The following is a 14,549-nucleotide window of genomic DNA, read 5'->3' as shown; positions in this document are numbered from 1 at the left end:
TCCATCCTGACGATGCTCACACTTTATTCCTACGCTCTCGTACCCTGCTGCATCTGTTGGTCCTGCTTCCTCTGATGTTCTGCTGTGATAAAGCAGGACTTGCAGGACACCTGAAAGACTAAATCATATTTAGCTCCAGTCACTTCATTACACACAGAGCTAATTCTATTTCCACTTTTTTAAAAAGAGTAACTGTCTTTACACTTTTGTCGTTGACACTCAACCTGTGTAATCAGAAATGCCATGGTCATTGGGCTAATGGTGATAGAATACAAGTGTTTGAATTAGGAACAAAGGGAGACCATTTAACTCATTGAGCCTGCTCCACTATTCAGTAAAATCAGGGCTGATCTGACTGCAAGCTCAATTTCATATGACTGCCCTACATAATAGCCTTCCAACCCTTGCTTGTCTTAAACATACTCTAAGGCTGCTTGATGCACCATCAATAACTCTGAGACATGGGTTAAGGTAGGCTTTTATTGGCTGGAAGAAAGCACAAGCAGCAAGTGACCATCACACAACATCCTGGAGACTGAGGAAGGGTCTGTGGCTCCAATCGCCTTTATACCGGGGTCTGTGGGAGGAGCCACAGGAGCAGTCAGCCCGGGGGGGGGGGGGGGGGCGTGTCCAGACAGGTATATGTAGTTCACCACACTGCTTCCACTGTATTTTAAGGAAGAGAATTCCACAGACTCACAGAGAGAGAAGAAAAAACGACCTCACCTCTGTCTCTGTGGGCCACTCTGAGTTCCCGAGTAAAGAAACATCCTCTCCACCCCACCTATTTCTGATTTGCAGCATGGTTTAACTCAGGGTTTGCAGCTGAACTCGAGGACATCTCCAAACACGGCTAATTGAATTTCCCCACGAGGGGAGAAGTGCACTGTGCAGATGTGCCTCTCTAACAAGCCAACTGTGAATTTACACAGCGTAGTGTTGCCTAGATGATGTAATTATTGTTAATGTTTGTTGGAACGACAGTGAGATCTTAGTTGATACGCTAACACAAAAGAAATCACAGTGAACCCATTACTTTTTTTGCACTACTTATTTAATTTGCTATATATATAAATATAATTAATGTAATTCACAGTTTTTACATTATTATTATGTATTGCATTATACTGCTGTTGCAAAAACAGCAAATTTCATGACATATGCTGGTGATATTAAACCTGATTCTGATTCAGTTCTTCCCTGGACTGCTTTGAGAGGTTTTCTGCAATATAACATTTCTGAGAATCAAACATTTTTTTAATAAGAGGTCATGTTTATTGACTAGTGTCATTTATTTCTAAGTATGTAAAGAATTGCAGAGTCTTTATTTTCCACCTGAAAATTAGTAGAGGATAATAATCTCAGCAATTAAGACTGACTTTTGAATGATGCACAAGTATTCTGTCCTGACACCTTTTAGTTCTCATCTTTTCATGTGTTCTGCCCATTAGAAGACTGTTTTCCTTTGGAGATGTTTTGTTGCAGTCTACCCTAGTCCTTAGTGCTCCCTTGTTCAGAAACAGTGCAATACCAATGTGATTGCTCGCTAGTGTGGCCCCAAAAGGAATTGCATTTGCTGAACAGTGACAAATGACTTGCCCTCAATATAAATCTTTCCTTTTCTCTGAGGCCAAATTAAGCAGCAAGTTGTGGAATGGGTCACTCAATCATGGCTGCGTGTTTTTAGAAGGACGCCAGTCATTAGTCATCCAACAGTTTCCTAATTATTTCACTCAGGAACTCCATGGTCTAAACCTCTGTATTGGAAAGAGGTGAAATACCTTGCAAGTTGCTTTTTAATGCCTTTTATTTAAATTGCTGAGCTCTTTCTTTGTGCGTAACTGCAAGCTGTTGATTAGTAAGATTAGCATAACTGTTGTGTTCTCAGATATTTGAAACAGAGACATATTGCCCAGGAGGAAAATGGTGTATAACTGTAGTCTTCATATAATAAGAAGGATGCCGTGACATGGCGTAGGAGGCAGACGAAGGAAGATAAAACACAAGAGCTTATCAAAGCTAGGAGAAAATAATTAATGGTAAATGCTGAAAGAGGTTGAGGCTCCCTTCTTTCAAAAAGAAATGCGTAGAAATACAACCAAAGTCAATATGGAACGAAGGGGTTAATATATGAGGAGCTTTTGGCAGCTTTGGGCCTGTACTCACTGAAATTTACAAGAATGAGGGAGGATCTCATTGAAACTTACCGAATGTTGAAAGGACCAGATAGGGTGGACATGGAAAGGATGTCTCCTTTGGTGGGGGGATCGAGAACTAGAGGGCACAGCCTCAAAATTGAGGTGCGACCTTTTAGAACAGAGGCAAGGAGGAATTTTTTTTTAGCCAGAGAGTAGTGAATCTGTGGAATGCTCTGCCGCAGACTGAGGTGGAGGCCAAGTCCATGGGTATATTTAAGGCGGAAATTGAAAGTTTCCTGATCAGACAGGGCCTGAAAGGATATGGCGAGAAGGCAGGTGTATGGAAGTTGTGTGGGATCTAGGATCAGCCATGACGGAATGGCGGAGCAAACTCGATGGGCTGAATGGCCTAATTCTGCTCCTATGTCTTATCGTCTTATGGTCTTAAATGCTACATAGGAGTAGGTCACATTGTTGTCTGTTCTGTAATTCATTTCTCTGGAGGAATAATACAGGTAGAGAACAATTACTGATGCTCCTGTACAGCAACGTTTGGTGCTATCGACTGGGGGTGTATTTCCAGTAATAAAGGTAATGAAAGTCTTCTTAGGATAGAAATACAGGAGCAGTTTTCATGTTTGCAGAGTCCAAATTTCAATGGCACATTGATGGTCACTGGTAAATCGAGTGGAGAACCTGAGGGGTTCTCTACTCAAAGTGTGGCAAGAATGTGCGAAGTACAACCACTGGATGATGTTGAAGCAGAGGGGAAAGGTTTCAGGTAGAGGAGGGAACCACAATGTGGAGAAAAGAATGGAAGCATCTGCTGATAGGAAGGGGTGGAAGTGGAGGGATAGAAGGAGGCTTGAGAGGAAGAATAAGCATTGGCTTGTTAAACAGATGGACCACATGACCTGCTTCTCTGCTGCCAACTTGTAACTTGAGGGGATTTGCAAAGGAAGGAATCCTCAGGCAGAACATATACTAGGAAATTGTTTGATGATTCAGGAAGGAGCAGGATTGAAATATATTATACCCTAAGTTGGTTGACAGCTTTCACGTGGAGAGAATATTACCTTTTGTGGGAGAATCTAGAATGAATTAGTCATAGAATCACAAAGTGAAACAACAGGAAAACAAGCCCTTCAGTCCATTCCCTGCATGGACCCGTTTACAATAATCACGCGTTAATCCTTTTCTTTCATTCTCCGCACAAACTCATCAACTCACGTCAGGAAGGAGAAAGTGTCGAGAGTGGTAGACATTAAGGTGGAAGGTGGATAAATCCCCAGGGTCTGGAGTGACACTAGGTGAAGCAGTTGAGGAGATGCTGGGTCTATCACAGAGCTTTGTGCACTTTTGTTCACCACAGGTGAGGAAAGCTCACATTGTTCCCCTATTCACGAAAGGGATAAACCAGGACGTTACAAGGAGTGAGCCTTGCGTCAGTACTAAGAAGATTGTTGGAAACAGATTCTAAGAAAAAGGGTTTTTTTTATGAAAACGCAGAAACTGGTTAGGAGTCAATGGGCTTTTGTGCAAGACAAATCCTGCCTCACAAATCTGATTGAGTTTTTGAAAATTGATGAAAGTAACACAGTAAACGTGGTTTATGTAGACTTTAAAAGGCTTTTGGCAGAGTCCCATGTACAGGTCTGCAAAGTCTCAGTCCAGAAGATTAGGACACAAAGCTGGCTGAGTAATAAGAGGCAGAGCGTAGTGATCAATGGATATTTTTCTTACTGGAGGTGAGTAACTAATGGTGTACCACCGGGTTAATGCTGAGACCAGATACTTGGATAAGAATGTAGTTGAACTGATTAGTACATTTGTTGATGAAACAAAAATTTCTGGAGGAGTAAATAGAAAGAAGAGTTTGAAAAGATACAAAGGGACACCAGTCAGTTGGAAAGTTGGGTGAAGTGGTGGCAGATGAAATTAAATCCAGACAATTTTAAGTTAAAGCATTTTGAATATCAAATACTAACATGATATATAGAGTAAATGGCAAGGACTTCGGGTTAGTTGATGCACAAATGGACTTGGTTCGTAACTCCCTGAGAAAGGCAACATAACTAAATGGGTAGTGAAGAAGGCTTTTGGCCAGTTTCCCTTCATAGGCTGAAGTTTGAATATAAGAGATGGGATGTCATGTTGCAGCTGTACAAGATACTAGGTAGGATGCACTTAGTGTATCGTGAGGAGTTCTGGGTGCCACATGACAGGAAAGATCTGGTAGCATTAGAAAGGTTTCTGAAGAGATTTGCTTCAGAAAGAAGGGCTGTGGTTACAAAGAGGGATTGGATAGGCTGAGTTTATTCCCACTGGAATATCACTTATATAGATGTCTGAGTAAGTGGCTAAGACAACAACAGCAAATCAAGCCATTTACAAAGCACTTCATACAGTGCTTCACAGAAACATTAGAGTAAAGACCATCACAACCATATTAGGCCAGAGGAGTGAAAATATGCTCAGGAAGGCATATCTTAAAGGCTGACTTTAAAGGGGAACTAGAATAGAGAGGTAAGCATTTTGTGTAGTAGGAACGTTGTCAGCAAGGCTATCATTAGATGGCAAGCACTAGCTCATGGAAGTGGTGTTGCACTTGGTGCATTTACCAGTCTTGATGACCCTCAGCATTTCAGTCCAATGATGAGAGTTAGTTTTTTCTCAACCAATGATGGTGTCTCAGCAGGTTCTGGAACATTCAAATTAGTTGCTAATGTTGAGGATGACAGATTGATTGCATTGTGAATTGTGATATCCACTACTTTTGATATGCATAATATCAGAAAGAAACAATAATCATTGTGGATCGAGCAGTAGTATATCAAGGCAACTGGATTTTCTGTGATGTCTAGAGTGTCTCTTTGATGTTCCTTTGATGCACAGATCTGTATATCGGCGAGGCAAAACAACCACTTCACAAACGAATGGCCCAATACTGGAGGGCTATCGCCTCAGGTCAAGACTCGGCTGTATGTCTACACTTAAAGGACAAGGGACCCTCCTTTGATGATAACAATGTGCACCTTTTGTCAGGGAGGACAGGTGGTTTGAAAGAGGGGTTAAAGAAGCCCTGAACAGAGGGGGGTGGGGTACGACACCACCTATCAGCTACTTACAATGCAGTCCGAACATCTCTAACCCAGCAGCTCCACAACAGTTCACACCTCCATTCATGCAAAGATAAGAGTAAAGACCCTCTCATTACCTCTAGGACCCTCACGTGATTGCTATACCTTTAAACAACTCACAGTTCATAAATTGGAAAATCACCCACCATGGATCAGAACTGAAGAAGCCTCTCGGATGAGTAGCGAAACGTCTTTTAGACAACACAGCAAGTCCTGTTGCCTTGATATACTAACGCTTGATACACAATGACCTGGATGACTGAGTGCCTTCATAGATAAATAGTCATTGTGATATTAATAATTGTGAAATTCCTCCACTTATCATTTGCATTTGTGTAATAACCCTATTAAATCTGGCCGTCACGAAATTAGAAAAAAATTATTTTCATGCAGAAAAATGCGTGTCCATGTTTGCAGAACTTTCTGAATTGTGGTGACACACATTGATAGTTTAGATAGCCGGTGAAACCCTTAGGTTTAAGAAGTCTTCGGTCCCTATTACTTTGTGTAGTCATAAAACCAAAGACACAAGAGATTCTGCGGATGATGGAAATCTGGGGCAACACACACAAAATGGTGGAGGAATTCAGCAACTGAGGCAACATCTATGGCTATCAAAGATGCTGTCTAACTGGCTGAGTTCCTCTTTTATTTTGTGTGTGTTGCCTAAAGGATGATGATAATGACTGTCTAACTTGCTGAATTAGACACTCATATTGACAGATGTTGTCTAACTTGCTGATTTCTTCCATTATTTTTTGGGTGTTGCATTCAGGATAATGAAAGCTTCTCTATTTTGTTTTGCTTCAAGTGAGCATATTGGGAAGGCAGTAGACCAACTGGACTGATAGTAATTAGAGTTGGGTCAAAAAGGTTCTGTAAATGCTGCAGGATAAATGCTGTGCAGCTGTCTGAGCAGTAATATAGACCATCACTCAGCTATTCATTTTCCTTCTGAGCAGGCTGGGCCTAAGAAGGATGAAGTGCCTAGGGCTGAATCAAGGAGATTTATTCCAGTCCAGACAGTCTGCTAAAGGGCTGCCTGCAAGTAAGTGCAAATTACCTTTGGACAGTAATGATACTTCAACCATGAAGTAGCTTTGAATTATTAAATCTTCTTTATTTGGGAGGCGGATGGATTGAAAGTAAATGGAGCAGAATTTTCAGCCCACTCCCCATCTCCCCAGTTTGCAGACATTATTCACAATCCTTCCGAGACAGTATGCACTTGGACCCAGAGCAGGGTGAGCCAGCTACCCGGACCGCAGAATCCCCTGACTCCACAGAGTAACCAGTGTGACGACAGGGGCTCCCACAGAACAAAGGAAGCCCTGCTCCGTAATGCTGCTGGTGGCTTTCACAGCCGGCAAAGCCTTGCCACTAGCCTAGCGGGACTTCTAATGATTTTTAATTGCTTTGGCTAATTAAGATTGAAGTAAATTGAAGGCAATGCGGGGATATGAATCACGTGCAGGCTGATGTGCAGTTTAAATTGGTATAGTCAGCACAGATATCATGGGCCAAATGGCCTGTTCCTCAGAAGTACATTTATTCTATAAATGGTTACATTTGTAAACTTTCATTTCTTGAAACATTATAATAAATAAAGCTTATAAAAACAGTCCTAAAATCCATACTGTCTAACCAAAAACAGTAAACTAAAGTTAGCCAATTTGCCTCCTTAAATAAGGCCATACAGTTGCTTGGCACCAGATTAGGGAGGCAGTTTCCCAAAAACAGTGCAAGACTGGACCCTGTAACTGGCATCCAGCAGCACAACAAGACCCCTACTGAGTCTGTAGCAAGGCTGAGACTCCCAAGTTTGACAGGGTGGTGGGCTTGGGGGCACAAGCCCAACTTTACTGGTTCTGATTAAAAAATGAACTCCTAGAAGAACCAAGTGGTTAAAAGAATATTGGTGGAGGCAAAGGGATGGTCAACATTTCAGGTTGAGATTCTGCATCAGGACTGTTGATGTGTCTCCAGATTCACTGCTGCTTGAAAGGATGAATATTTTTACATATTTCCACCTTTGTGGTATCAGTCTTGACCCAAGGCATACTCCCCCATGAGTAATATTAAACCAAACTACCAGATGATCCAATAGATTCAATGATATCTTGAGACAGAGAGAAAAACTGTATGAAAACAGGCCATTCAGCCCCACTTGCCCGTGATGCCCATCTACACTTGTCCCATTTTTCTGTGTTTGGCTCATAGCCCTCTAAAGCTCTGTATCATTTAAAAAAGAACAAGGGTTCCTCCCATGAGTTAGCCTACATTTGAGGGATAAACCAACAGAATAAACTGTCCTTCTTACTTCATTGCAGTTCTGGGAACTTGCTCTCTGCAAGTTAGCTTCACTGTCTCCACCTCACCACAGAAACAGTGTGGCAAAAGGACTTAATAAAAAAAACACTTCAGGACTTGTTAACAATGCTGTATAAATATAACATCTCACATTCTAGGAACTATGTATTTTATAGACACCACATACGTGGAAAAACACAGCTACAAATAGCTGTGTGTAACATGCCTGGTTAAAATTGAGTGTAGGGGATGCTTGCTGCTAGGGTCATTGAGCCAAAGAGCCAGACAGCACAGAAACACAACCTTTGGCCCACCACTGATCGTCTAGCATCCATCTACACTAATCCAGCTTTACATTCCCATCATCACTGACGTCTCCACCTCTCTACCGCTTACCTACAACGCAGTGGCAAATTAGTGGCAAATTAACCTACCAATCCGCGCACCCAAGGGCGTCAGCGGGAAACCTACATGATTCCAGGGAGAACCTGAAGACTCCACACTGGAGCGCCAGCATTGGAAGTCAGGATCGAACTGGGTTGATGAACTGGGCGGCAGCGACTCAACCGGCTGTGCCACTGTGTCACCTGCACTTCAGTGGTCGCAACATATTTGAGGTGGATATGGTCAATCCTGGGCACTGCATACTGTGTTGACCTCAACCCTGGCACACGGTTTGCTCTTGGTTCACCAATGAGGACATTTTACATGAATTGTTTACTGACAAGAGCTCCCTTTCTAAAGGCTTATGTTTGGTGCTCTCATGCTGAGTTTCTCACTGTGGAATGCCTTCTTACCATTACAGAAGCCCAGTAGGAAGCTTAAATAACTCTGGGTATTTTTTTGCCATTCAGTGCTGGCATAATCCTTGCACCTTCTGAAACTTGGTAAAGCAACTTGTATTCCAGCAGTCATTAGTTACATTGCTATTTGTTTTTAAAGATTTGATAGAAAACCATACAGGGCTTGAACAATTTTTTTCTCTCTCTAAGGGATTGTATAAAAAACATGTAAGCATTCAGCTATTAACCAAATATTTGGATTTTTAAAGCTATTTATATGCTCAGCGTACCCGGCAAAGTCCATTTAATTTGCTAAATGTTAATATTTATCCAGCACAGCCTGCACATAAATCGACAGGCTCGGAAAAGAGTGAAATCAGCATTCCAGCATTCATCCATGTTAGACGTAAAAAACAAATAAAAATTGCTCTCAGAGATCAAGGTGAAGCAGGAGCAATCAATAATTACAATGCTTTGTTGCCTTATTTGTACTGTTAAAAAATATTTTTGATGTAAACCTAGTATTTCAGTTCAAGCGTACACACCACAAGATAATTAACAATGCAGACGCCTTACCTTTCTGGCACTTGTAAACAATGTAAATGGGGCTCGGAAATGGCTTTTCTTGCAGTTGGTAGCCTGCAATGGAGCCGGAATGCTTTGAATGAAGCTTTCAGGCACCTCTTGGTACATCAGCTTGTTTGGAGCCAGATTTGTCGCTCTGCCTCTGCTGAAGTCTCACTGGGGGAAATGGTCCGAATACCAGCCCTGCATCCTAACAAGCTAGAGCTATTGTTGGCTTCTGTAGTCTCTGAGGGCACAGCCTATACCAAGCTCCTTCTGTATCCTTACTCGAGACAGTAATGCATTCAGAGCCTGAATGTACATACAAAATTTATCTGGTGTGGGAGGAGGGGGAAGAGGAAGGAAGAAGGGAGGATTATTTTGCATATGCTAAGGTAGTTTGACATGCAGCTGAGAGATAAAGGAAACCAGAATTGAAATGGTTATGCCAAAAGCATTTCTTTTAAGCATTTGGAATCTGTAGATAAAAGCCCTGACTCCTGCTGAGAAATGCAGTGAAAGGTTCTTTTGTTGAACTATGCACATTCTTTACATTTTGGCAGGGAGTTTCAGCTTTCTGAGGAATTGTCTTGTATAGAAATAGACACTTGCACAAGTGACCAGAATGTGTTAAAAGATCTACGAAATGTATAGTAAATGGGCACTAAATAAAAACGAAGGGGATTTTCATTCTTATATCTGCTGTTATTATTAGACTTTCACACTATTATTTCCTGAACAAAGAATTACCTCAGGGAGATGAATGTTCTGCTTTGATGAAAAAATTACATTTATGTTTTCTAAAAAATATATAGTCAAATCCCAGTATTCCAGTGCACACAAAATACCTTGGAGACTGGAAGTCTGAGAATTTAAAGCCAGGAATGCTGTCAAAGTTCAGCAGACCAGGCAGAGGGATGTAAACAGTAGCAGAAGGGGAAGAAAATCCGAGACAAATGTGCTTGATGAAATATGGCGACAGGGTAAAGGGGAGGGGAGTAAAGAACAATGAAGGAGTCCTCTCAGCCTTTGGGAGGTAAAAGGGCAGGTGATTAAGGTTTCTTGGAAGATATGACAAAACCAACAGACCTGGGAATTTCAATGGCTGTGATTTACGTGGAGCTCTGAATAAGAGACTGTTAAATCACATTCAAATTTTATATCGCAGTCAGACAGCAACAAAACGCTGAATCTGCATAATCTATCAAACACCCTCCGACATTATCCTGTGCTTTCAACCTCTTATTAACCTCCTTAAGTTCTGCCACTGACCAGTACAATGAATTAACCTATTAACCCAGACATTTTTGAGATTTGGAAGGAAATGGGAATACCCAGAGGACACCCACACTGTCACAGGAAAAATATACAAGCTCCATTCAGAAGGTCACGATTGGACACAGGTCATCTGGAGAGTTGAGGCAGCACAACTGTGCCACCTTCAATTGTGGAACCGAAAGCAAACTTTTGCTAAGAAACTGGCAGGGCAACAGAAGACCGAGAGTAGGTTAGCAGACAAGTAGCCTAACTGGATGGGTTTAGTGGCACTCCACACATATATCTTGAGGCTGTTGTGATTTATATTATTTATAAGTGACTCAGACAAGGGATAGAAAGACACACATACAAGTTTGCTGATGGCACAAGGATGAGATTTCATGAAGTGTAGATGGAATTACTGAATTACAAAGATGGTAGAAATGAGAAAAACTGTGGGAAATATACTGTATCTATTTAGAACATTGGTTAGAAATAATGGTGCCCAAAGTATCTTGGAATTCCATGAAAAAAGCTAATTAAAATATCACAATTGGTGTAGAAATTGACTCAAAATGGTGACAAATCACTAGCCTTTGTACTTCAAGGCCAGGATGTACCAGAAATTAAATTTATATCACCAACACCCCAAATTCTTGTTAGACCATGCCAGTAACCAGTCAGTGATCCACAACGCAGTGAGATAAACATGCATGCTTGAGGGATACCAGTGTTCATTGTTGGCAAGGAGGAGGTGTTACTTCCGATTCGCACACACTGTGGTTCCCTGGTGAGAAAGTCAAGGATCCTGTTGCTGGCGGGAGGCACAGAGGCCCAGGTTTTGGAGCTTGTTGATTAGAACTGAGGGTATGATTGTGTTGAACGCTAAACTGTAGTCAATAAATGGCAGTCTGATGTAGGTATTGTAATCTCAGGATCAAAAGAAGATAGCGCTAGCAAAAAAATGCAACTTTCAGATCGTTGACAAAACTATTTCTTTCACTTCTTGTGTCTTTTTCTTCCAAATGTGGCTCTACTATGTTTGGAGCCTGTGGCCTACATTTTGGTGGTGTGTTGTCAGGCCTATTGAGTGCTCTGGCATTTTGCTATCTCCAGAGAAGTTTGGTTAGGTTTCGGGTGAAGGGTGCCAAAGAGCTTAGAAATGGGGCACAAATCCATGATCAACTCCATTTCTCGCCGATCTCGCTGATTAAAATGCTGAGGAAGATTGAATTCATTGAAGCGAGTGGGTGTTTCGCAGCCTCTCACTCGCTGTTGCTAGAAGAAGGTGTCTGCATGTGACGGTCTCTCTCGTTTGCTATTCCCAAAGAAAGGTCTCTGTACATGAATGGTCTCTCTCTCTCTCTCGCTCGAGGCTGTCAGAGGATAATGCTGGATTTTTGGGTCTCGGGCAAGGTTTAATCAATGCAGTTTGTGGATTGGACTTTGTAGTTCATGTAATGATGTCTTTCTGCTTTCTGATCTTTCCTTTCTCTGTAACAAACAGACCAATCCTGCCGAAGGGTCTCAGCCGAAACATCGACTGTACTTTTTTCAATAGATGCTGACTGGCCTGCTGAGTTCCTCCAGCATTTTGTGTGTGTTGCTCGGATTTCCAGCACCTGCAGATTTTCTCTTGCTTCTCCTTTCTCTGTTGTTATTTTGGAAGACTTTAAATCAGGCGGCCGCCTGCAGATTACAAACTCTGAGCTGAACTGAGCTGCCTGGATTCTTTCAATTCGGTGATTTCGATTTTGTGTATTTTACTCATTTGTTGCCATTTCTTTATTTTTTGCACGGGGGTGGGTGTATGTTTTTGTTTGAACGGGTTCCATGATTTTCTTTGTTTCGTGTCTGTCTGTGGAAAGACGAATCTCAGGGTCGTATACTGCATACGTATTTGATAATAAATGTACTCTGAATCTTTGAATCTTAAAGTTTTATATTTTTGATTTACAAAAATTGCAACATGGGGATTTTAGTCACGGATCAACCATGATCTCATTAAGTAGCAAAACAGGCTTGCTGAGCTAAATAATCTTTCCTGTTCATGTTTTTTTTATATATTCCCATGCATTGACCCCTCCTTTCCCTTCCCTTCCGTGCTCTGCACTTGCAGAGAAGTTACTGCCTGCAGTACCATTTACAGACTTGACCAAAGGTCATGAGCCCAAAGCATTAACTGCACATCTGAGAACATCTTGCATTTTCCCTCTTACTCTCGTTATTATGACCTCACATGAGGAAGATCTCTGCAGGTGTTTTTTTTTACCTATGCATGTTTGAATTATCCATTGGCTTATTTAGGAAGCCCAAAAACTAACAGAGTTGTTGTAGGGGTAGGGGTAATTATGAGGATCAAGGCCCTTCATCTGGTTTCCTAGACTGTCTAGATCACAGGTTCCCAATCTTTTTCATGCCATGGACCCCTACCATTAACTGAGTGGGTCCACGGACCCCAGTTTGGAAACCCCTGGTCTAGATGAAGGTTCTTGACCCAAAACACTATTGTCCATTTCCTTCCTTTGATGCTGCCTGATCTGTTGAGTTCCTCCAGTGCTCTCGCTTATGTGGTGTCCTCCACAGCTTTGAGACACGTTGAAATGAAATTCCAATAATCTGGATCAGTAGAGAATTCGATAGTACTAGATAGCAGATTTTCAGGATTATTAGATGCAGTTTTTATTTTACTGAAACAGACTTTTATTCTACATTTTCACAATAATGTAATAAATCTTCCGGTAAATCTAGTACATTTAAAGGGAGCATGAGAAACTGGGCCCTAGTGAGTCGAAAGAGGGTTGAAGTAGGTTTCTGAATATCAGATTAGCTGAGTTCCTAAAACAAAGCCTCTGGCCTAATATAGGAAACCCAGCAGCTAATTTGCAAGCCTGACAAAAAATAATGATCAGAAAAATACCTCTGATGTAAGGGCTGAAAATTAAGGCAGGAGTCTCTAGGAACACTCTCGACTCATCTATTAAAATCATGGGATCTTTTACATCCCCCTACCATAAGGTTGCCAGCAGCTTCATCTGGTACAGGCCTTCCTATTGTTAAGAGTGGTTCCATTTGAGTTTGATATGGACTGCCTACTGGGTGGGCAAGAGAGAAGCTTTGGAAGGATGTGCTTGCAAATGACATGGAAGAGGTGGTGGGGATACTGGGCCAACACAGAGAATAGAAATTATTGAGGCAGGCAGAATGATGAAAGTTGAGGAAGGGACTAGCCACGCTGGGATTCTGGTCTAGTTTTGATTTAGGAAGATGAATGTTGCTCTTGGGATAACTTAATCTAAGTTCCCCTAAAAGGAGCCTTGTTTGGAGAACCTGTGCACTCTGAGACAGCGACCCTGTCAGGGACAGAACGGTGATTCATACAACTGCTTCCACAACACACGTCAGCGATAATAAATCTGATTTTGACTCTGAATGAACATTAGCATGCTCTTCCAGGCCATCACCCCCAGCACTGAGGTCAGTCGTTTTCGATAGGTTGACCATGTTACTCACATACCTGGCACCGGACTCCCAAAGCAGGCATCCTATTTCTACTGCTGCCATGGTTACAGACTACCTGATGGAAAAGGGATTCTCCAAAGTCCCCTTGAAAACTGTTACACCCTCACTGGCTTGTGTCAATTTTCCAGCCTTCATTTTGTAATTGATTGTTTGGGCTCACTTGTTTCTATCTAAGACTGGATAATTCATGGGCCCTGACAAAGATTCCAAGATGAATGATAAATGCCATTTGATTTGATCTCCAGGTTCATGACCTTGTAATCTATTGCAGAAAGAAAACCAGCCCAGAAGTTCAAAGTGAACATGTTTTCCCACAGCTATTGCTGAGGAAAAAAGGTAGGCTGAACTACAACAGGATGCAAAGGTCAAAACCAGTTAATATAATGAATGTTGCATGTTTAACTGATTCCCATTAAATAATTATAATTCAATAATAAGAACAAATATGATAATTACAACTCCGCTGAATTCATTAGTGAGGATTTCACTTTGCTTTATTTATTAGAGGGCAATCTGCTTTGAGTAAAACTCCAGGTCTGAAAAAAAACAAACTGACATTATGCACTTGAGGTCTCCGATAAGACCAGTCTCAATGTTCAACAGCTGAGCTAGTGAATTGAAACAAAAACATTTCATATGCCCAAAAATAACTGCTAATGTTAGCTAGCATGTCTGTACTTTCTCACTCAAATTGCCTTTAAGCTGCAGTTTACATGTTTTACTGCTTAAGTTAGTTATTGGACAATTACAAATGAATTATGAGCAGGAGAGCTTGGTCAGGATATAGTCATGGAATGCCTCACATTATTTAAATAGTTTCAGATATCCCTCTGAGC

The 14,549-nt window shown here is 41.5% G+C and overlaps 1 protein-coding gene across 1 annotated transcript in view; it reads right to left on the bottom strand.

Annotated features, from left to right (window-relative positions):
* LOC140737223 (regulator of G-protein signaling 8-like) overlaps positions 1-9,258 on the bottom strand; it is a 43,087-nt gene extending 33,829 nt beyond the window's left edge. The window contains exon 1 of the mRNA XM_073063525.1: positions 8,947-9,258. Coding sequence (XP_072919626.1) covers positions 8,947-9,063 — 117 coding nt within the window. The 5' untranslated portion in view covers positions 9,064-9,258. The remainder of the gene's footprint in view (positions 1-8,946) is intronic.
* Between the last annotated feature and the right edge of the window lie 5,291 nt (positions 9,259-14,549).

This window comes from Hemitrygon akajei, chromosome 12 (genome assembly GCF_048418815.1).
Source record: "Hemitrygon akajei chromosome 12, sHemAka1.3, whole genome shotgun sequence".
In the NCBI taxonomy this organism is placed as follows: Eukaryota; Metazoa; Chordata; class Chondrichthyes; order Myliobatiformes; family Dasyatidae; genus Hemitrygon; species Hemitrygon akajei.
Note: the sequence above shows the minus strand (reverse complement) of the source record. Positions and strands in the feature narration are given on the sequence as shown.